Source organism: Aulonocara stuartgranti (genome assembly GCF_965226115.1).
Source record: "Aulonocara stuartgranti genome assembly, chromosome: 3".
Lineage (NCBI taxonomy): Eukaryota > Metazoa > Chordata > Actinopteri > Cichliformes > Cichlidae > Aulonocara > Aulonocara stuartgranti.
Window position 1 is genome coordinate 61,584,386 of NC_138941.1, and position 24,882 is coordinate 61,609,267.

General features: G+C 39.2%; 2 protein-coding genes and 1 long non-coding RNA gene across 3 annotated transcripts in view; 2 read left to right on the forward strand and 1 right to left on the reverse strand.

Moving 5' to 3' along the window:
- Positions 1–24,882, reverse strand: part of LOC309703172 (protein turtle-like) — a gene marked incomplete at its 3' end in the record, with an annotated part of 38,832 nt that overhangs the window by 7,183 nt on the left and 6,767 nt on the right. The window contains exons 2-3 of the mRNA XM_082527881.1: positions 24,218–24,478; positions 23,893–24,138 (exon numbers count right to left, since the gene is read on the reverse strand). Coding sequence (XP_082384007.1) covers positions 23,893–24,138; positions 24,218–24,239 — 268 coding nt within the window. The 5' untranslated portion in view covers positions 24,240–24,478. The remainder of the gene's footprint in view (positions 1–23,892; positions 24,139–24,217; positions 24,479–24,882) is intronic.
- Positions 604–12,350, forward strand: LOC309696501. Its single transcript, XR_014273521.1, has 3 exons — positions 604–886; positions 10,259–10,588; positions 10,827–12,350. It is a non-coding gene; the product is annotated as an uncharacterized lncRNA (long non-coding RNA).
- LOC309698647 (myelin-oligodendrocyte glycoprotein-like) lies at positions 16,285–18,352 on the forward strand (the record flags this gene model as incomplete). The annotated part of the gene is made up of 4 exons (XM_082521232.1): positions 16,285–16,366; positions 16,583–16,675; positions 17,612–17,974; positions 18,210–18,352. The coding sequence occupies exons 1-4, from the start codon at positions 16,351–16,353 to the stop codon at positions 18,350–18,352; spliced, it is 615 nt and encodes a 204-aa protein (XP_082377358.1). The 5' UTR covers positions 16,285–16,350.

Consider the following 24,882-nt stretch of genomic DNA (forward strand, 5'->3'; position numbering starts at 1 on the left):
CGTTTTTTTTTTTTTTAAAGACTCGAAAGGACTTGAAATTCAAAGTTTCAGACTTGTGACTTGACTCGGACTTTTACACCAGTGACTTGAGACTCGACTCTGACTTGCCTGACATTACTTGAGACTTGACTTGAGACTTGAGGATAAAGACTTGAGACTTACTTGAGACTTGCAAAACAATGACTTGGTCCCACCTCTGCCTAATATTATCCCAGTATGGAGATGTTGATTTTCGGTCTTTTCAAAATGTTCAAATTGGAGTAATTCTTAAGGACAAAAATAGTGAGTTTTTAATTAACGATCTCATTATTATAACAAAACATTACATTCATATATATATATGTCGCTTGTCTGTTTGAGATTGTCATTGTTCTAAATAAAGCTTATAGAGAATAAAAAATTTCTTGAGCCTTGTTTACTTCCTGTTTGAACAGGTATTTCCTGTATGTTTTAATGTTTTTATTTATTTTTATTTTGTTAAGTAGTTATTGTAGGCTGCTAACAAGTGGAAACATGTTTAGTTTATAGTACAATAATTAAATAAAATATAAAAGTCAGTTAGTCTATCTAGTTGCAGCCGCTGGTTCACCGTTCACCTGGAAGATTCCAGAACATTCTGGAAAAATAAGGAAGCTACGTAAGCTCCCGTCACGGGATCACTGTGTTCATTTAAGAGTAGCGTTCACACTGTGCACGTCGGCGCCCGCCAGCTCGTGAGTAACGGAAACGATTAAACTGTCCTTAATCGAGCGACAACTCATCTCCGCTATATACCGGATGATTTCCCGTCTAAATAATCTGGATTTTGTAAACGCCTAATTATAAAATTGATCTACGTTACGATCTACGACGTATCGGTTCAGGTTCCTGTCGCGGTGTAAAAACAGTAAGTGAACGGAAACTTTTACTCCAAGTTTAAGTTGACTGTGTTCGATTAATGTTATTCTGACGATCGGTTTTCCCCTACTGTCTGCAGTTTTCAGTTAAACAACAATGGCTGCGTGCTCGCTGACTACCTGGATTTCGCTATTCGTTGTCGTCGTCGTTCCCTCGGCTGTCGTGTCCGGTGAGATTTCGCTGTGGCGTTAAAATAAGCATCATTAATCGAAATCAATGAGTCCCGTAAAAATCTGTTCATTTCTGCTCTGAAAACATCGGTGTCTTGTGTTGGTTAAAAGTAGCCCACAAATCAAATTTGTGCCGGTACGTCAATACGGCGCTCTGGTAGCAGCGATTTATTAAATGATGCGTCATTGCGGCCGCCATATTGTATACAGGCAAAGGTAGTTAATGAGGTTAGGACGATTTTTATTCATGTACTAACTTGGTGAATGATAACCCAAACTCGTTACAGGTGGTGATAGTGTATGATGCAGAACATGGTTGCACCGGTCTCTGCCTGAAGCCCATTTATAAAATAGATTTTGCTCATTTCAACAAACAGTTCTTTCTCCTTTCTTTTAAAGTTAATTTCTATTCTCCGGTTAAGTGATTACGTGTGAACCCTGCTTTGGGGAATACTCTGAGTTTATTAAGGCTGTTGTGTTTGTAACATGTTTTAATGCTGTGGTGTCTTGTTCTGTTTAATCTCAACAACCCACTATTTAAAAGGAAGGAAAAAAAAAAAGTTAGTGATCTAGTGATCACTGTTGGCATCTCTCGCTTTTTATTACCACTATTCATCGGCAGCACGTTGTAAAGCTCAGTTTTTAAAACCTTACCATGTATCTACGGCCCAGCCCACGTAGCAGTAAATTAATGACTATTCTTGTATGTGGATGGATTATCGTTTGAAGCTTCTGAATGTCCTCTGACAAAGTCAAGTCACTCCCCAGCCATCCCAAACAGAGCAAGGACCTGATTTACCTGCACACTAAAGTACACAAAGCACAACATGTGGCCATTTATATTGTTTAAAACAGATGCTATACGTAGGTATTTTGTAATACATTTTTAATTAATTTTAAGTTGTTCATTCTACTTTATTTTTTGTATTGAGTTTTTTTTCTTCTTTTTTAAACAGTGATGTGGAGGGTATTTTAAAGTTCAGACTGGTACAGTTACAATAGAAAGGCATTGCTTATTGGCAGCGGTCGCATAGCTGTCCTAACTGTCAAATACATTTGATTCCTCATCAAGTAGGTAGTGATTGGTGATTAATTAGTTTATGAGCTGTGTTCTACATATCCAATGGCCTGGGGTGAGTAGAAGAAGTTTGTGTTAGTAACTTGTTTACAGGTGACTCATTCATCTGTGAAGAAATTGACTCTCACTTGTGGGCCTTTTCACATTAAATTCCTAACAAAGAGTCTTCATTAACCCCCCTTGTGGATACTTTTAAAAGCAAAGAAAGATGGAAGGCAGAGCTCACCATGACCACAAAGGACAGGATTAGAAATGAGTACATCATAGTGAAGAGGGACATATAGAGCACATATTTTTGAAACCTGGCAGTGAGGGAAATGGCTACACAAAAAACACATCTATGGTCCCCGAGTCTGACAAAAAGCTACTGATAGAGGACCAGGTATACCATCGCCTCAACATCCTCCTTGTGACATTCTTGTTGCATACAAATGATGTCATGGGACTTTCAGCCGCATGGCTATAGTGATCCCATGCACATTAGGTGGTATTTGAATATAATAGAAAACAACTCAAGTTGCACTGATCTGAGTAGGTACTACTAATGGAAAAGAGCTGTCAGGGGTGAGCCACATTTACTACCACTCTGTTAAGAGTTTGTATGCTCTACATGTATGGAAATCTCACAGCAGAGGGCAGCAAATGATCTGTTTCACACTGCACCTTAGTCATCCATCTGCTCAAATACTTCCATAAAGATTTGGGAACACATAGTTCCAAAATAATGTTGTTAAAGTTACTTTTGCAACAGGTTGTTTACTGTGAATAAAGCATATACTTGTTTAAACAAAGCAAATAGATAGTCAGATGGTGTTATGATGAAAAGTGTCAATGTGATTGTTTCTTTCCCCCCCCCCCTTATCTCAGAACTATCAGCCGCTCTTGACTGGTCTGCATGGTTATGCTCTAAATCGCAGGTGTCGAACCAGGCCTCAAGGGCCGCTGTCCTGTTTGTTTTCCAACTAACCTGCCATTGTAGCTTCTTATTGGCAAAGCACACCTGATCCAGGTAATCAACGGCAGGTAGGGCAGGGATATCTCAAAAACAAGCAGGATGCTGGCTTTCAAGGACTGGAGATAGACACCCCTGCTCTAAGATGATATTAAAGAAAAAATATATTTAAAAAAAATTCAGACAGCTTTCAAAAGTTCTTTATCGGTTTCAATTGTGCCTCTTTTAACCTTGATTTTTAAGTTGCATTACCTGTTTGTGCATGTACTAATTTGACAGCAGTGACCTACTGTGGGAATTTCTACATTTCTCTGTGTAAAATGGTTATAAATGTCCTTAAGCAGAGTGACCTGGGCAGCTAATTCTTGGAGCAAGAGAAGGCACTTCACACCACAATAAGCTGTAGTATGCCTGATTTTTATTTATTTTTTCCCCTTTACTTTTTTTAAATATTTAATTAAAAAGGACAAGAAAAAGATAAACTGCCCACATGCTGTGCATTAGTCAGTCTAAATAAACTTACAAAAGTAATGTTAACATTCTGGATGTTAATGCACACAAAGACATGTTCTGTCTTTTTCTGCAAACTCGTCACTTTCTAGCCAGCTGTAGGAGCTTTTCTTCTCATATTTGTGATCTGATAGAAAAGGTAAATTTAACAGATTTAAATAAAGTAATTCAGTTGGTTTTCTTGTGGGCCCACAGAGCAGACATTCAAGTGACAGTGGTTTCTGTTTGTTATTTTCATACCCTTTTTTACCCTGAAGTCTTTTTTTTAAATATCTGAATTTTATTTTTAGTTCACTATAGTAACCCTGCACTTTACATAAAGAAGACTTCATCCATCCATAAACCTACTATGGCTACATGACAGGTGTCTGATCTAAGTCAACTTCAACAGTAGAAGTGAGCCTATGGAGCAAAATTGAAGCTAAAGGTTTTCTTAATTTAATAGGAAACTGAAATTCTAAGTTTTGATATCTTGGTGCATGCTCAATAATCCAGGTATTTTGATGAGTTTCAGACTTCAGATCAGATGTTCAGATCCCGATTTTGTATTTTGGGAATGAATCGTGGGGCAGAGTGCGGACTAATGATTGACAGTTGACAATTTGTTACAAATTAAAAATAAACATTTTAGTTAAAGGTGGCCACCGCTCCGTCACAGTTTACTGCAGACACCAGCCAACAGGTAGGAAACACTGTTTCTGATTGTCCTGATGGACTATATCGCTGGGTGAATGTTTGTAACATTAGCTTAATGATTAACTTAGTACTCAGTCATTAGTCAAAGCCCCACTGCTCTTCATTGATACAGGCCCACAAGGCAATACTAAAAATAAAAAGGGTGTAAAGCTGGAAAAAAATGTAAAAAAAAAAAAAAAATCCAAGAAAGATTTGTATGGAAAAACATTTTTTTTATAAATGTATTCAAAACAAAATAATTCATTTGAGTTTTTTAAAAAATATATCAAAACTAAGAATTTCAGTTTCAAATCACGTAAAACTTTTAAACCCTCATTTAGCTCCATACAAGTTCATATAAAAGAGGAGAAAAAATCCAAACAAATGAACTTGTTTTGCCTGCCAGGGTGACCTAGAGCCAGGGTTGGCAAATTTGCTATCAAGAGTAATTTCTAAGCAGTGTTTGACCAAATCTGTTTAAGATCATAACTCATATTTGTAACATAGTTTTCACAGCCTGTTGAGCCTGTTCATATTCTGAAATGGTTAATCATAATCGCATCATGTGACTTTGCAGCAGGTTTTTGTGATTAGTTGATACTTTAAATTTGCCTTTTTATTGTGATTTTTCCTTTTTGTCATTTATGAAATTAGAGAATTTTCTTTTGAAGCCAACAAAACAGTGATTGAATTAAATAGAAAAAATATTACTGTGGATATTTATTTAAGCTTACTTTGATAGACCATTTTGATTACTACCTGTGTTTGTGCAAAAGAGTCAAAAGTAGCTGCATTGTATTAAAAAAGGGGTGGGAGGGGTGGTGGTGAGGAGCTCAGGCAAATGTAAGGTACTCTACGAAAGCAATGTTTTGGACATGTCCCATTGGGTTGAGGCCCCCAGCAGCCCAGGATACACTGGAGAAGATCGCATCTTTTGGCTGCTTTGGGGATACCTCAGTGTCCCCCCTGAAGAGATTGAGGAGGTGGCTCTGCAGAGAGAGGTCTGGGCTAATCTGGGCTAGACTGCTGCTGTGATCCGAATTAGAATTAGTAGCCAAAGATGGATGGGTGGGCAGTCTAAACATATTTGCTTAAAAAAGGGCCAATTCATTCAGTCATTTTGACTGAATTGCAGAAGCAGATGAAGCATACAGTAATCAGTGTTGGTGGTGAAAGCAAATAAATCTGAATAGATATTGTTACACTCTTCTTATATGGATCTGGACTCCATAGAAACACGAAAAACTAGACATTTGTGTTTACATTCATGTTAACCACAAGTACTGAGGTTCAGCGACATTCACCACCAGGTGATTAAAATTCAGGTGTTAGACTCCTTACAGGTAGAGGGTGTAACTAAAATGTTGGAAAAAAAAATACACACACACACAAAAGAAATCAGTAGGCACTGCAGAAGCACAAGTGGGAAATTGCAATGTTCACTAAATATGAAAATATGTAATTAATTACCTTTCTTTTTTAAAACTAAATTTCCAAAAAAGCAACTCTTTTCATGTTATACTACTGTTTTTGGGATGCAGGAGTGATTTAGACTTAACAGGCTGTGAAAACGTGAGACTGAAATGTTTTATGGCTCCATTAAGATAAATTTTGGCCAAAACTTGCTCAAAACATTTCTTGACATTAAATGTTGCATACCCGTGGTCTGAATGCTAACTGCATTATTTAAAACACCTGCTACTTTATTGATAACCAAAGGCACGACTGGAATACACAAAACACTACATGTATAAAGGTAATTAGCTAATTTACATCATGGAGCCCTGCTCACAAAAACTGGCATGGATTAAATTCAGTTTTATTTATATAGCACCAAATCATAACAGTAGTCGCCTCAAGGTGCTTTATATTGTAAGGTAGACCCTACACCAATACATACAGAGAAAAATCCAACAATCATAAGACCGCCAATGAGCAAGCACTATGCTTTGGAAAAAAGGAAAGTTCTAAGTCTAATCTTGAAAGTAGAGATAGTGTCTGTCTCCCGAATCCAAACTGGAAGCTGGTTCCACAGAAGAGGGGCCTGAAAACTGAAGGCTCTCCCTCCCATTCTACTTTTAAATACTCTAGGAACAACAAGTAGGCCTGCAGAGCGAGAGCGAAGTGGGCCTGATTATTTAAGACCTTTATATGTGAGGAGCAGGATTTTGAATTCAATTCTGGATTTGAAGGGAAGCCAAAACAGGAGAAATATGCTCTCTCTTTCTAGTCCCTGTCAGTACTCTTGCTGCAGCATTTTGGATCAGTTGAAGGCTTTTCAGAGAGTCCTGATAATAATGAATTACCGTCGTCCAGCCTGGAAGTAATAAATGCATGAACTAGTTTTTCAGCATCACTCTGAGACAGGATATTTCTAATTTTAGAGATGTTGCGCAAATGGAAGAAAGCAGTCTTACATATTTGTTTAATATGTGCATTGAAGGACATGTCCTGGTCAAAAATGACTCCAAGGTTCCTCACAGCGTTACTGGAGGCCAAGGTAATGCCATCCAGAGTAAGAATCTGGTTAGATACCATATTTCTAAGCTTTTCAGGGCTGAGTACAATAACCTCAATTTTATCTGAATTAAGGAGCAGAAAGTTAGCGGCCATCCAGGTCTTTATGTCTTTAAGACATTCCTGCAGTTTAACTAATTGGTGTGTTCAGTGATGGGAATAATGGCGTTACTTTTTTCAGTAACGAGTAATCTAACTAATTACTATTCCTATCGTTACAACGCCATTATAGTTACTAACAAGAAAATGCAGTCTGTTACTATTTTTCAACAAACAGACGGGTGAAGCTGTGTTCAGTTTACCACATCTTATATCAGCTGCAGGAATTAGTAATCTGGACGCTACAGCTTTAAGCAGCTGCGCGCTCCCACGGACGGTAATCACATCACTGTCTAGCACAACACCTGGAGCTCATGGGCAAAACAATCGCATGAGAGCTGCTGTTTGACTGAGGAAGAATAAAGTAGTCGTGGTAAGTCAGTCACATGACCACTTAAAGACAAAGCAACAAGGTGAGATATACCAGTTTTTAAATTGATAGGCCAATTAAAACCAGAGTCATGATAAACAATATTTTTCCTCAATAGTTTCACCACATTAGCGCTAGCAAGCACTCTCTGCTTATGAGCTAAAAACCAAACAAAACTAGGGGAAGTTTTAGGAGTGACAGCGAGAGAGAGAGTGAGTTTTGAGATGTGAGAGATTTGTGACGTTTAGCGTGTTTGGAGTGTGTAGTTAATGTGTCGTCTTGTGTAGTTCACGTGTAGTGTTGTGGATAGTTTTGTGTTGTGTATCAGAACAATGAGGCGACTGCTGTCTCCAGGTAGAAACAGGCGTGATACACCTGCTGCTCAGACCTGCAGGTATCAGGCTGTGATGTTCTCCTTCATAGTGGACAGAAATTATATTTTTGGAGTGGCACAAATAATTTGTGAGGCATCTTATTGAAGGCAGAACAGCTGATTGTTCTGTAAATAGTTTGAAACGGTTGTTTTAAAAAATGGTAAAAGGTAAATGGATTCAAATAACTTTGTTGTTTGCAAAACTTTTTAAAATTTTAAAATTGACAATTAATATTTGCATCTAAAGTTTTGAAATATGATTCAATAAAATGTTTGTGGTTGTTACAGTAAAAAAATATAACTTTTTCTACTCTGATTTTATGGTTTTTGTCTGATTTTGGATCAATTGTGTTAATACAGTATGTCAAAATGAAAACATAACTGTAAATTCAGACACGTCAGGTTGTGCTGAAAATGATGATACCAAAGAAGGCAAAGTAAATAATTTTTAAAGGTGAAATGTGGAGGGAAAATCAAAAGTAGTGAAAAATGGCCAATTATAACCTGGACCCCAGAGGGTTAAACAGTTTTTTTAAAGTAACGCAATAGTTACTTTTCAAGTAATTTCTTGATGCATTCTCAATCATCCAGGAAAGTAAATCACGAAATCATGAAAATGAATGCTATATCTTCTGATGAAAACTTAATTAACTTTAGTGTGTGAAGAGGACTCTCCATTTACATGAACAAATTAGACTCTCTTAGATATACAAACCACTGCAGCGCAGTACCTGTAATATACATGGATGAAACCCTGTCTGTGAAGCTGTGTTTTACATCCAAATGCCTCGAGGCCTTATGACATCCTCCACACTATGTACTTGAATATATTAAAGTGATGAGCACCTCTTTCATTAAATTTTGTGTGTTTTAATCAACTTTGTTACATCTGTGGTCTTTCCAGTCAAAAGTGACCACCGTAGGAAATGAATTGGAATCTACCTTGACTTGTTTTTCCTACAGATGTGCTGATGGGGTGATATGTGTATAGTGGTTAGTGGGCTGTTATGTTGTAAACTGTTTAATTGCATAAAACAGTGCCGATTATGGCTGGGTATCGTCACTTATTTCTACAATCGATTCGATTCCGACTCAATTTGAATTGGGGGAATTTTGCCTCAGACAGACAGAAATATTATAATTTTGATCATGCATCAGTACATTTCCATATTTCTATATCTCTAAAAAGAAAGCTGACACTTACGAGACTTTATAAAACGTGTAAGCATCACAGCAGCTTTGTAGGATAGTAGGATAGGACACAGAAAAACATAAAGGTGATTTTCCTGGCCTGGGATTTTATAAAAAAAAATGTTATGCAGTAGATCAAAAACAAAAGAAAACCATTAATCAACATTAATGAACACTAGAAAGTGCATTTTTTGCCGACGGATCAGACTCTCCTCCACACAATTCACATTCATAAAGTGCTCTACAAACCCAACATTACAACTAACAGCTGGATTTTCTTGTGTCAGTGCAGCTTGTCAAACTAGAAAGCACCACTTACTGTTAAGAGAGAGAAAGTATATCCTCGGTTTCTTAACTGAGACTTAAACTTACAGCCAGGAGCAGCACAAAAGTGACCCCCTGTTGACTGATTTTTTGTTTTAGTGTCTGTTACTAGTTAGCTAACATGAACTAATGTAAGTCTATTGAACACAACCAATCAACCAACTCAGTGATGTAACTTCAGTCAGATTAAATTCTGTACATTTGATTAAAAACTAATAGTATTAAAATATCATCAAGCAGCTTCCTAATTGTTGGACGTTTTTCTCAGTTTCTTTTTAGATTTTTTTGTTTTTTTATTTCCCTGAAAATGAAAAACACATGTAAAATGATGTAAACTGCATTTTACAGGAACAGGTCGGGTGTTTAAATGCCTTCAGCAATATGGCGGCAGCAAATACGCGTCTTACTACCATGATGCTTTGTTTCTGTGCTTCAATCTGTTGTCGTCTACTTGGCATCCTCTTTCAAGAAGTCTGCATCTGGGAATTGTTTTAGATTTGATCAACAAACAATAGATTCAGTCTTTCTGGGAGAAGCTGTAGCACATCAGCCCAGTTTAATAGTTAAAGCTCAGTCAGAGGAGCTTTAACTTCTCTGACTGAGGAGTTAAAGCTCCTTAAATTTACCAGCTTTTACCAGGGAAATGTTGGTAAATTAATAAACCATCAGCAGAGCTTGAAGTTCACACAGCTAGCCTCCTCCACACATAAATAACTGAGCTCATCTTCATCCCGAGTGGATGGATGTCAGCTGAACATGCCAAATTGTTTGAAGGGTTGACTTCTGTCTGGTTCTTTATTGCCCTCTGTATATTTTTCGTGTGAAACACATGGGCCCTGCAGGGCTCTGGGGTTTTATGTACTGGCAAAAACACTGAAATGTGTAGGAAAAAAGTTCACGTTAGAAACCACAGAACTGAATTTATTTACAAATTTTATTTTTAAATAATTTATTTAGAACCACTTTTTGTCCTGGTTGAACAGCACACACAGAGTCTCATATAATATTCTCTCCCTTTTTCAGCTCAACAGACCTAACTGGTTTCTGATCCTTAGTGTAGTTTTACATTAACCTCTCTGCTCTGTGTTATTTCCTCTTTCAGGCCAGAAAAGCATCACAGCTCATTCTGGACAGGACGTCACTTTCCTGTGCCGAGCTCCAAACAACAAAACCATCCATGTAAAGTGGAGCAGAACTGACCTGGGGGAAGATTATGTCCTTTTGTACCGGGATGATGTGTTTGTTTCAGGAAACCAGCATCAATCTTTTCAGAACCGGGTGGATCTGCAGGACAGACAGATGAAGAATGGAGACGTGTCTCTGATTCTGAAGAATGCTACGACTGCCGATGCTGGAACATATGAGTGTAAGGTGTTAGTCGGAGAAGAAATGAGGCTCAGCAACACCATCACACTGAGAGTTGATCCTCCAGGTGAGTGAGCAGAGTTGAGTGTGTGTGTGATCAGAGGTGAAGCTGCTTCCTGGTTGTTGATGTTTGTTTCTAAAGATGTTGTTGATGAGACTTTGTAGAAAGCAGCTGGTCTGAGTGATGTGATCAGAGTGCAGTAGATAATGTCTGACAGCAGTTTGAAGAGGAAATGGATTCTGTTCTGTTCTTCACTCATCACCTACCTGACAGCTGACACCTCACACCTGTTTCTCACCTGCAGGTCAGACAGGAGGAGACACAGAGGATGGAGGGAAGGAAGTTGAAGAGAAGGAGGCAGGAGGGAAGGAGGAAAAATTGTATTTACTAATAGCTGGACCGTCAGTTGCTGCTGTGCTTTTCGCTGTTGGCTTTTTTCTTATCTACAGAAAACGTAAAGCACAGCAGAAGCTGGGTTCATACGAGCCTCCAACTGAACTTCAGCCAGTTTGAAAGACCTCAGAACTTTTCCCATTTTAACTCACATGCTGATGATGCAGCTGACCAACAGATAATCTCAAACAACCAAACCAGAGTTTCCTGCAGCAGCATCCTCTTCTGTGAACACTATAAAACAACAGCAGCAGTACAGACGTCTTTCTGTGTGAGTCAGCTTTATGAATCCCCTACGGAACCAGGTCAAAAACTGTTGAATCTGCTCAGAGTTCATGTAGAGTCTGGTCCACATGTCTGTACTAATCATTCAGCTCCCTCCTTGAAGTCTTTTTTTGTGAGTGCAAAGGATCCTGAGAGCTGACTTGTCTGCAGCTTTCGACTTCTGATAAGCTCAAGAAATAGTAATAATATTGAATTTGTTTTCCTGACTGCAACATTTACATCGGATGCCCTGATTTGGAGCAGGGACACAGAAAATCATGTTCAGGAGAGTTCAACCATGTTCAAGGGACGTTACCGTTCGGATGCATGATGGTTGGGTGGCAGCATTGGCGCATCGTGTGCCTGGAGGGACTGTCTATTGAGGACCTAGAAGATTTATACCTATTTGGAAGAATGATAACAGGGTTTTTGCCGATCGGAGCTGGCTTGGCCCTGGCATATCGAAGATTAAAGAAAGCGGTTACAGCTGTTCAAAACCCCACAAGGCAAGCCGCTATAGAGGGAAGGGCTCATGGGTCTACTGGACCAGCGCAGAGTCATGCTGCAGGACCGGATGCTGCTGTCTACATCACCAAACTCTCACCCCATTTACCCACCCCTGTTGCTGTTATCATTTCATGTTATGGTGTGAAGTCATGTGCTTTTTGTGGCGAGGAGTTTTTTTTGTTTCATGTTCTCATACTGATCTCCTACCAGGAGCTCAGTCTGAGTAGAGTTCTCTTTTTTTCTCCTCCACCCCCCTATTGTGTTAAACATTTCATTGTTTTTCTCTACGTTACCTGTTCTGACCGGTTTCCCCAATGTGATGTTTGTGTAATATATGTATGATTGGAGGTCTAATTTTTCGCTGCAGGCAACTGCAAGTGACAAAAAATAAGGCTTCATCATTTCACATTGTAAAAACTGTGTAATTTATTCACATAAATGATATGGAAAGTATTCTAAATTTAAGTATGTCTTTGTACAGTTATGTTAATTTGTCTTAATAAATTAAATGGAAAATTAGTGATGGTGAGATGAAGCCTCGTGATGAACTAAAGCTTTCTATCCAACTGGTTGACTCATGGTTCGAAGCATTGTGATGGTCATTTGCTCTACTGCGCCATCAAGTGGACGATTCAAGTGAAACAGGCTAAATGATTATAATACCATTATGTGTAAACTGAATAAATAAATTGTTTTCATGGTTATTTATCCCGAATATTGTCTCAGTATGTCTGATACAAAAGAGAAAGTGGAAACTATCAGGACAGTTTTGGTATGATTGTGTAACTGTTACCGTTGGCAGGGCTGGGTATCGTCACTGATTTCTAGAATCGATTCGATTCCAATTCAATTCGATCCGGGGAAATTTTGCCTCACACAGTCAGAAATATTATAATTCAGATCATGGATCAGTACATTTTCATATTTTTATATCTATAAAAAGAAAGCTGACACTTGCGAGACTTTATAAAAGGTGTAAGCATCACTGCAGATGCCTTTGTGTCAAAGTAAAATAAAACAGAAAAATGGTTTTATAAAAATATTCTGCAGTAGATCAAAAAAACGAAAGAACGAACCATTAATCAACAAATGAACATTACCTGATGCTGCTGAATTGAAGCAGAGCAAATTACAGAGGTTTTATTAGAGACACACCTTAGCGTTTTGCAATTTTGCATAATGTTAAAAAGTTTAAATTATTTTAGTAGCCTATTGAACGGCAGAAATTAGGTTTTCTTTTCGGAAGTATTTAAAAAGGAAAAAACAGCGGCTGACAGCGCTGTAAACAACGGAGGTCTTATGCATAACTGTCACGGTTCGCTTGAGGACTCACACGCAGGACTCAGAGGCACAGTCAGTATTTATTACAGTTCCACAAGGTGTATATACAAACAGTGCAGGGGATAGTGCTATATACAAAGCGGTGACAGGGAAAGAGCTCCGGGGAAATCCAGGCAGGGAAAAGACACTTGCTCCTCTTCTGGCTCTCTCACCAAACACTCACACAAAAGGGAATCCACTCGGGGAATGCAGGGTCGGGTCCAGGGGATCTATGTACAGAAGGAAACAAACGTTAGACGTTTTGCACAGGGAAGCAAAAGAGAACTTGCTCAGAGTCGGGCTGCACTGACGCGAGTCACACACAACGATCCAGCGATGAGTAGAAGCCACTCCCTGGCTTAAATGCTGGCTGCGCTGATGAGGCCCAGGTGTTTCCTCTTCAGAGGGGCGTGGGCCAAGGGCGTGAACCCACCATGAGTTCCGCCCTGGCGAGAGAAATGCTCAAGTAACTATGTAACACGTACGTAATCCAATTCCACAACACAGTGTGATGGGAAATCAGCTGTGTTTTTCTGCCCATTTTATTTAGAATCTGGCGCGAACCAGTGAACCAGTCCCTGAATCAGTCACGTGGTACGGACTGCCCGCGAGGCCTCGAACGTCACTGCATACGTAATCAAAGCAAGCCTCGATACGCGCTTCACAAAAACGCCCCCGAGATTACCCGACACACGATTCGACGCTTCGACACACAGGACACATCACTATTTGTAACGTTCACTAAAGCTGTTTCTGTCCTGTGATGAGCTCTGAAACCTGACTGAAACTCTCCAATATGTTCATTTACTTATTTCAATGTCTCCCTACAAATGTTCCCAAAAGTTTCTTCAAACAGCTTAATAAACATATAACTTCTTTTATATCGCAAAAGAAAAATCCAAGAGTTATACTCACCTCTCTGCAGGCCCCATATTCAAGGAGAGAACTTAATTTACCAAACTGTAGGAACTTATCTTGCCTCCCAGTACCGATCAGTTTGGATCTGGCTACGTGCAGAGAGGAGTGAGGTTAGATGGGTTCCAATAGAACAACATGAGGTGGACCCCATACTATTAAAATATGTTCCATTTTAGGTACAAAAAAATGTCTATCCAAGTTTACAAACAATTTGATAATATTTAACACCTTCAGCGCCTGGCAGGAATCTCACTCGCTTCTGAAATTAAATATCTATTTTCTTAGAAGGACACCCTTATGGGGCAACCCTGATCTCTCTCATCACATTGCCGACCCAATATTGGGGAGATGGAAGGACAGAAATATTCGAACTGCTGCTGATTAATACAATAATGACACATTTATTGACTTTCAACAACTAAAGGAAAAATTCAAACTTCCCGGACAAAGTTCCTTCAAATTTCTACAAATAAGACAGTGGGTCAAAGAGAAATCCAAAGGGGCTTTTTTTCCCCCCGAGATACCAAAAGAAACTCCTCTTGAAACTTGTCGGGTCATCGTGGCTCAAGAGTTCTTATACAGACGTCCTGTATAAGAAGGGGCAGAGTCGACACTACCCACTGAGGAGACTGAGATCCTTTGGAGTCTGCAGGAGTCTGTTAAGGACATTCTGTGACACTGTGGTAGCATCTGCCTTTTTCTATCCAGTGACTTGCTGTGGGAGTGGATGCGTGGACAGGGACAGGAGCGATACTGATAAACTGGTGCAGAGGTCTAGCTCCATGCTAAGCTGTCCTCTGTCTGTGGAGGCTGTTGGTGAGAGGAGGAAGTTAGTAAAGCTGACATCCATCATGAATAACCCACATCCCCCTCTGCATGAATCTGTGAGTGTGAGTGTGCTGAGCAGCTCCTTTAGTCAGAGACTGAAACACCCTCGCTGCAGGACGGAGCGCTTTTGCAGATCATTCATCACAGCAGTTAGACTCTTTAACTCCTCAATCACGATGTTATGAGTCACTGGACTTTGTGGACATCCACGGTCATCTCTCCATGCATAATGCACCTATTATATGTATGGACGTGTTGCTTGAGCAGGTATATGTATATTAGTGTGTGCATGTATATACACTTATAGATATCTATTACTTACATAATAATAGTAGTTGAAGAAGAGAGGAAGAAGGTTAAATTTATTTCTTGCATTTCCACAAACTTCTGTCCATAATCATATTTATGCTATCGTTTCATATACTGTATTATCTTAATATTTTGTATTTGTTTGTATTTTATTTCTATTTTCTTCTGATATCTGTACCTGAGCTGAGGTAATGCACAAATTTTCCTGCTGTGGGGTCAATAAAGTCTTATCTTATAAAAACACAGAACTTGTTCAAAGCACTTGGTTCCCAGTATTTAGATACCTAAAGTTTCAATGAATATGTCCATCATCAGGCAAATTTGACCAAACTAGGAAATACTTATGCAAAAGTTCATGCTGGGGATCAATAAAATACTCTGATTATCTGTTCCCTCAGCTGTGATTTCCTGTTTTACTTTGGTAGTCATTTATTGAGCTTTGTTTACTTTGTTTGTCTTACAGTTTTCATTTATACATTTTTAAGTAGTAATTGATTATAGGCTGCTATTGTCACGGTCCGGGGCAGCGGCCGTGTGGAGAGTGGAAGGAGGACTCAAAGCGCAGCACTTATTCAGGTGTGAGGGTGATTTATTGATAATAACAAACATAAAGAGGAGATGGCAAAACAGAACTACGGATGAACTAAACTGGGATAAACTACACAGAGGAGTGGCAAACCTGAACACGAAGGGAGAACAGCAGGGAGAGCACGCAGAGGATTTCACAGGGTAGATGCAGGGTAACACAGAGGATGAACACAGGTAGGAACACAGACGACGCGACGAGGAGCAGAGGAAATCACACGCTATAAATACACAAAGAGACACTGGGAAATCACACACAGATGGGGGAAACAGCTGGACCTGATTAACCTGACGAGACAGGGGAACACTAACACCAGGGACCAACAGAGGGAGCACAAACCCAGAACCCAGTGTCTAAAATCCCAAACACAAACCATCCCAAAACAGCCATGAATAATAATGAAAGTAATAACAATAAGTACATAAACATAAAGTCACTGAGTCATGGTCGCAGGACCATGACAGCTATAGTGGAAACATGTTTAGTTCATAGTACAATTATTAAACAAAAGATAAAAGTCAGTTTGTCTGCCTAGTCTGCTGGTTCACCGTTCACCTGGAAGATTCCAGAACATTCAGGTAAGGACGCTACGGGATCGCTACCTGAGGACAGCGGTAGATCCTGCCTACAAGAAAATCACGAGCACGCCCAAGTGTGAGCGAATAGAAACTAAGGAACACTTCGTTCAGTCATTGTGGCATTTATGGATTCGATGAAAGGTTTGTTCTTGGTTTACTGACAGTTTTAATTTGACTTGTCGCATGGTGAAAACCTCTGTGTCACTTGTGGCGTTTTTACACCTTATGTCAACGTGACACCTGTTGTGTGACGCTTTTCTAGATGATTCTTTTAAAAAGACAGTAAAGTGACTGGAAACACACGAAAACAGATCGTTTTATGTTTTAGGTTTGATCTCTTCTTTTTTTTCTGTTCAGTTTTTAGAACAGCTGAGATGTCTGGTGCGACGTCTTCCGTCTGGCTCTGGTTGATTTTGGTGTTCGCCATCTTCATCAAGTCTTCCTCGGCTGGTGAGTTCAGCTGTTTCCTGATATATGAAATGATTGTGGACCCACTTGAGTGAAATATTTTTAGGTTAGTTCGGTAAATGTCAGTGTACGTGTGTTAAAGTAGTTCTTATTTAATAAGCGCAGTTGAGAACCACTTCCTTATTCCCTATTGCGTCGACGTCACCTCACTGTTATGTAATGCCTCAGCCTGAGCGCTTCAGTTTGAAGTGAGAGTTTGAAATATTTAATTTTATATTTATGAGCCAATTTTACTATAATTTAACACTGTCACTAAGCCTATGTTTGACTCTAATGATGAAATAACTTATTATATGTAGGACGGAGGTTTTTTTCCTACTTAAAATAAGCCATTAGGGTGTGAGTACATAGCTAAAGTAAAGACAGTGACTCAGTGCTGTCTGTTCGTCTTATATAAGTAAAGCATGTTTAGACTTCAGCAAGTTAAATCTCACTGACAAAAACATGTTTAAAAAAAAGAAAGCTCAAACTAGGCAGCAATCGGTGGTTTACAGTATATACATATTATTTTATGGATGGATATTAGCTCAACATGTTGAAATGTATTAAGTGATATTTGCTGGGGTCTTTATTTCCATTCCTAAAAGGTTTTCATGATTTTTGTTTTTAAAAATGTCACCAATAGACACTTACTAATGATTACAGGAGGTTTTAGGGGCCTGCAGGATGCTGGGCTTAATGTACATCACCTGAAACACTGAAGTTTGTAGTGAAAATGTGTTATATACCTCAATTACACCTGAAATTTACTTGTATTATGTATTTTATTTAATATAAACTGGGGTTATTATAAGTGTATCAAATGGACACTCTGGTCCCGTTCAGCTGAGCTCAGGGGTTTCTGACTGTTGATCTTTGCGCTGTTTGGCTGGGGTAAATATCAACATTTCATTTGCTCCGTTTTTGTCTCCCTTTCAGGACAGATAAATATTACTGCTGTGCTCGGTGAAAATGCCATTTTGCCATGTCGAGTTTTGGATGGTAACAAAACCATCAATGGCCTAGAGTGGAGCAAACCTGAGCTGGAGACAGAATATGTCCTGTTGTACCGGGATGGACACTTGGACTTATTCAAGCAGCATCCATCCTTTAAGGACCGGGTGGATCTGCAGAACAGACAGATGAAGGATGGAAACGTGTCTTTGATTCTGAAGAATGTGACGACTGCTGATGCTGGAATATACGCAGTCCGTAAGATTCCAGAAACAAAGCGCAGGAAGAGAGCATATCTGGGCGGTGATCCCATCTGCAACATCACACTGAGTGTTGTTGATCCTCCAGGTGAGTGAGTAGAGCTGAGTGTGTGTGTGATCAGAGGTGAAGCTGCTTCCTGGTTGTTGTTTGTTTCTAAAGATGTTGTTGATGAGACTTTGTAGAAAGCAGCTGGTCTGAGTGATGTGATCAGAGTGCAGTAGATAATGTCTGACAGCAGTTTGAAGAGGAAATGGATTCTGTTCTGTTCTTCACTCATCACCTACCTGACAGCTGACACCTCACACCTGTTTCTCACCTGCAGGTCAGCGTATTGGACTCGAGATTGTTCTGCCAATAGCCACCGCTGTGCTGCTTGTTGTTGCGATCACTGGCATATTAATCTACTACAAAACACAAAAACATCAGGATTCAAACAAACCAGAGGACCAGAGTTTGTTGTCCTGATTCACTGTTTTTTGTTTTCAGTAATTTCTTCCCAAGCTGGGAATTTTATTTTACATGTCTTTTTCTGACACATGCCACACTCATTAAGCTAGCCCACGTGTGATTAGCTGAGCTGTGTTTGGCATGTTGGATTCAAGGCATGTCCCCCTCCTTGAATTGCCACCTTATCGTGGTGGAGGGGTTTGTGAGCTCAGACGATCCTGGGAGCTGAGTTGTCTGGAGCGTTCAGCTCTTGGTAGGGTCTCCCATGACAAACAGGTCCCAGGTGATGAGCCAGACTAAGAGCAATTCAGTAACATTTAACCATGATCAAATTAGGCTTTCTGTAACGTTGTTTTTGTACATTTTGGTTGTATAGACAGGTTAAAATACAGCCATTTCTCTCAGTCGGTTACCTTTTATCTTTAATGTGATTGTATTATGTCTGAGTAAGGGTCTGTGTCCACAGGAAGCTGTTTTTCATTTTAATAGCTCCTCTCTCAAACACTTATTGATGCCAGCTGCCTGTTAGCATAAGCTTATACTCCTTCACAGTTGACAGAGTCTGGAAACCAGGATAAAAATGGCTGATTTTTTTCATAGTTTGTCCAAAAACAGCTTCCTGTTGATAAAAACCTTTAATCTGCAACTCCACATGTTTGTAGTCCAGCAGTTTTCAAACATCGAGTCTCTGCTTGTGCAAAACAAACAAGTATCTGCTGATGCTGTGACCTGGGAATAAAATTTAATCTCCATCATTATTTTTTTTTTTTAAGATTAATTGACAATGATTCAGTTCCTGAAATGAGACACAGGAGAAAATATTTGAGAACTGCTGATTTAGTGGATTGAGAAGCACAAAACTTAGAAGTTATTATACTGTATATGTTTACAACGTGGAAATTTTCTGTGTACAAAGCCTGAAATGTTTGCGAATGTATTAACGCTAACTTGTGGTGTTTTGTATTGAAGTGATTCTGTTTGAGTTCAGATATCTGACATTAAAGTACTGTCATGGCTTTTTTGTTTTTGTCTTTTTTTGTTTGTGTATTTGTTGAACCACTTGGAAGCAGAAAAGCCGCTGAAAATTAAAGATTAGACTCAACTTCACTGAAGCACAAGGAGCTTCCTTCTACAAACAGATGCTGTAAACACTGGCACTGTGTCTATGATGTGGTTTACAGCTCCATTACAAAGTGACATTGTAACCTGTACAAATTTATAAAGACACAGGAATACTGTAATGTGTTACATGTTTTAAATGTGAACTTGCTCCAGCTTCATTTAAGAGCTGAGCTAAACAGACATAGATTCAATCTTTCCACACACAGTTTGGTCCACAGAGATGTTAGTCATGTCTTCTGATCAGATCTCGTCTTTCTCTGTGGTTTTACTTCCTGCTGTGTTTTCAGGGCTCTGAATGTGTGCTTAAACAATTTAGAAAGGTTCACTTATTGTTAGTGATGCAGCATTTTAAAGGCTGTTACTCAGAGGTCATAAGTAAATCTGCCAAACTGTCATGTCTGTATAAACCAATCAGATCTCATTCTGCACTCAGATCTGTGTTTGTAGCTCAGGCTGACATTTGAGTGAGGAAACATTCACCTGTGTTTCTAACATGTATTCAAGGCTCCATTAATATATTTTAGAGCAGCAGGAACTGAACTTGGTGCAGAAATGTCTGAATGACGTGTTGAGACGTCAAAGAAAAACATTCCTGAGTGCTGACACACCCAGTGATGTGGATCCCAACACAAGGTAGACAGGTTTTCAAAAATGATGACATTCTTTAACTGATGTAATCTAACACTGTGTAACACTTATTTTTCTTTTTTAATAATAGAACCTCTTTTAACCTTGAATGTTCCCAAACACATTTAAGAATGTTGTGGGAACGTTTCTTGTTAGTTGGGACACTTTACAGCTGCTGACGTCCAAGAAGATTAATAACGTTCGTGAAGATAACTGTGCTTTTATGGAGGCTGTTAAGTCAAATATTTAGTACATGACGTAAATCCACACTCGTGCATCTACAGGCTGAACGACAGCCGAATTCCACATCTGCACATTTCTTCTGTGTAAGAGCAGCTCTGTGTCAGACGGTCTCCAAACCCTCAGAAGAAACACTTTAGTATTTGTCTGCGTCAAAATGTAGATTACAGATCTTAATTAATGCTGTTACAGGTACAGTAAAAACAATATGAGAACAATCACAGTCATTATTTACTGAAGCGAAAAATTAATATTAACATGTCCCACCCTCTGAATATAAATATAACAGCCTCTTCAGAGGAAAATCACGCTCAGGGACAAACTGTTGAACAACACAGGTCGGGACGCTGACTCCATCCCAAACCATCAGGAATTGTAATGTGTTTGTGGTTTTCACTATATTGTGTTTTCTCTATGTGACTGAAATAATTAATTTTCCTGATAATACTTGCTGATGAGGACAGATGTTCAAATTTTAGTAGATAATCATTTAATTTGTTATTGTTATTTCCACTGAGAACAAATTCAGTTATAAGTATAAAAACTACGGTGCATTTTACATTATTGGATAGTAGAGAAGAGCCATTCTATGAATGCTGTTAAGTATGAATGCTGTGACAGCACTGAGCAGCTCCTTCAGTGGGAGACTGCAGCACCCACGGTGTGGGACGGAGAGATTTCGCAGGTCTTTCCTCCCCACTGCTGTCAGACTCCACAACAAAGACTTTAACTGAACAAACACACACATCCACACATGTGCAATAACACTAAGTGCAATAATCTTTTCTGGCATCGTTGTATTTTTACTCAGTTGTATATAGCATTCGTATTCTATTTTTATCTTATTGTATATTTTTATTCTATTTTATTCTACTGTATATAGTATTTTATTTTATTCTATTCTGTACAGTTGTGTACTGTATTTTATTCTTATTGTATTCTAATTTTTGCGTCATAACTTTTGCACTGTCCACTTCCTGCTGTGACAAAACAAATTTCCCACGTGTGGGACTAATAAAGGTTATCTTATCTTATCTTATCTTAAGTATTTGTATAAGTATATCACACCTGTGAGGAGTGTTTCAATATTTATATCTTTTATTAGATGTACATGTGGTTTTGTTATTTGCCTTTTGGTTGGAAGTACACTGAGAGAGGACTTTTTTTTATTAGTGATCTTAATAATATTTTTTTTCATATTAATGTAATTTTTAATTTAATTTAATGTTATTTCATTTTTTAAATAAATCTACTGGGCACTGTAATGATGTTAACAACATATAATTAGTGCATAAACATACATACCTAAAGGCTTTGACTTTGGCATCCTAAGTTCCAATAGTGACTATAATAAAATGTGATGTATTGCTGCTCTATGATATATTTTTAAACTATTTGTTTGTTTGTCAAAGCTGCTGGAAAGATATGTTAAGTCTTTGTATTTACATTTAAAAGTCATTATATGTGAAAATGTACTTTTCTTTATTTCTGTTCAAAGAATGATCTTTCTAACTGTAGTAGTGAAGACAGCTTTAAAGAAAACCCTATTTCAGTAAGGCAGCTGCACTCATCTGCTTCTCAGAGTTACACCATTACAACAGCTTCCTTCCTCAAAAAAATGTGCTCCCAAATTCCCCCATCTTGCCTCATACAGTAAAAGGCCGTGAATTATGAGGCCCCATCATATCCCTGAATCTGAGGTTTCATCATGTGCTCAGACTGGTGCACCATCAAAAACTCAAAAACTTTATTGAACAACAAGAAAATGCAGTGAAGTAAATTACAATACCCTCAAACTGTGCATAAGCTACATCCACACTCAGTGTGTGATCGGTGAGTTTAAGTCACCCAGTCTGTAGATGGCAGCATTAGTTCTATCTTCTCCAGCTTTCCTTACAACCATTGCTTTAGGTGACTTACATAACAGCAGCAGCCACATCCTAACACACACATTAACCCTGCAGTATGCATCAACAGATGCTCAAACAACAAGTGGCATAAACTTATGATATAACTGTGGCTAATACTTGACCTAAACATATAGGTTAAATGCTTAAAAATTTGCACTCACATTTACATCTGTGGGCAATTTAGAATCACCAACAAACCTAAACCCACCAACTGCATCCGGGAGAAAACGTGAAATGGACACACATGCAGAACTTGCAATGCAGATAGGAGAAGAATATATTTACAATAAAAAAGTAGTCAGAAGTGAGCAAATAATGCACGATTACATTTTAGGGACCTTACTTGCCAGAAACAATTAAGCTAGGCTGCTAATATGTGTTTATATTTAATGTTTTGATAATGTCTGTTTAAAGATTTGCCATTGACTATTTTCATGTTGGCTTGAAATAAAATATCTCCCTCTGCTGGTACTGCGGCTTACTGCAACTTCTGCATGCACACAGCCATAGTCTCAATACTGACATCATTACTCTAGTCCAGGGGTGCCTAATCCCGGTCCTTGAGAGCTACTATCCTGCAGCTGTTAGATGCATCCCTACTCCAACAGAGCTGAATCAAATGCCATCATGTTTGGCAAAGGCCTGATAACAAGCCATTCATTTGATTCAGGTGTGTGGGAACAAGGATGCATCTAAAAGCTGCAGGACGGTAGCTCTCGAGGACCGGGATTGGGCACCCCTGCTCTAGTCCAATCATCTTCTTTTTAACCTTTTTTTGAGCCAATCAGCTGCCACTCTGCACGGTTTAAATCTCAGTGCTCTTCTGTCATTTTCCTTTTTAGACTCTAATTCACTTAATCCACCTCCTCCACATCTCCACTTTGAGAGATACCTCAGTCAGAGCTCCATCTAAACCACAGTCTTCATCAGCCCTCTGTCATACACAAATTTAACATGAGGAATTGAGGACTAACAAAGATAATTAGTTTATTGATTTTAAACAAAATATGGTTACCGTGTGAGTAAACATCAGTCACATGTGGTTGATACACCAAAAACGTCAGAAAGCAAAAACGTCCTCCTTCACTTTTGGTGTCTGTGCTGGCAGATGTTCTCACACACTGTAAAAAACTTAATCATTACAAAAACACGGAGTAAAAGCAACCAATTGATTTACAACTCGAAACATCAGAACACATTTAATTTTTTTAAGTTAAGGTAGAGGTTCAGATGTGGTGCTCTTTGTTGATGCCAGTGATGTTGTAATTACGGTCATCATCCAGTCCCTGCTCAGCCTGGTGGGGTGGGCCAAGAGAAGACAGAGTTTAAACAAAGAGAGGAATTTATCATCAGCATATTGATTGATCAGTGAATGATTCACAGAGTTACCTTTGAGTCTGTGTTGATATAAAGACACCAAGAGGAGAGTGGAGATCAAATATGGACAGATCACCAGCAGGTGGAGGACTAGTCTGAAATTAGGATGGCAGAGGGAGCAGCCAGGGTTTGGAGCTGTTGTGGTGGACAGGGATGTGGATGTGAGCAAAGTTGTTGTGGTGGGTGAAGCTGTTGGTGTAGGTTTATCTGAAGAGAAAATCGTAGTTGTTAGTGTGAATATGTGCATTAAATTAGAGGTGAAATCAGAGTGAAGCTCCTCACCTGTGACAGTGATCCAGCTGGATGGAGACTCTCCATGAGCGCTGATGTCACACTTGTAGAGGCCTTCATCAGACCTGGAAACATGCTGGATGGTCATGTGACCTGTAGGCTCCTCCCTGATGAGGGAGCCATCTTTATAGAAAGCAGCTGGGAGGTTGGAGGGAGTGGTCTTTGTTTTACAGAGCAGAGTGACGTCATCTCCCTCCATCACAGGGAGGACAGGACTCTGCAGGATCACTGATCCACCTCAACACAGAGACAAACTACAGCATTTCATCCATTTACACACAGCTTCATCAACACTAACTCCACACACTCAGCTTACCAGTGACTGTCAGGTTAACCATGTTACTGATGGGACCCTCTCTGGACTCACACCAGTAAACTCCACTGTCCAATGGGAACACAGTGATGTTACATGAAGAACCAGCACCTTCTCCCCACACATCTCCACACTGAGTCCTGTGTTGTTTGCTTGTGTTTCTCCTCAGAGTCCATCCAGCAGAGCTGTCGTCCTCCTCACAGCTCAGAGACACAAAGTCATATTCAAAGAACTGAGAGCTGCTGGGACTCACAGTCAGACGAGCTGTGAGGAAGAAGAGGGGACACATACATTACATTGTTATCAGACATATTTTACACTGACTGAATTCACATTGTGAGTTGTTTTCTGCTGACTTTCAGTGATGGGAAATTATCACTTTCGTTCTTGCACCTCACATTTATATGACACCTAATCATTTAGACTGATATAATAACATGATTAGATACACCGACAATGACTGAGGAGGAGTCTGTCTGCAGTTAGCTGCACCATGTTCTTAATAAATGTGTCCCACAGTCTCCTGAGAGAGTGAGTCAGGTTTACAGTGTGACAGAAGAAGGTTACTGACCTTGGTTTGTGGTGCAGCTCAGCAGTGAGATCAGAACTAAAGAGAAATTAAACTCAGGTTAGTTCAAAGTTTCACATTCAACAAGACAGCAGAGGCA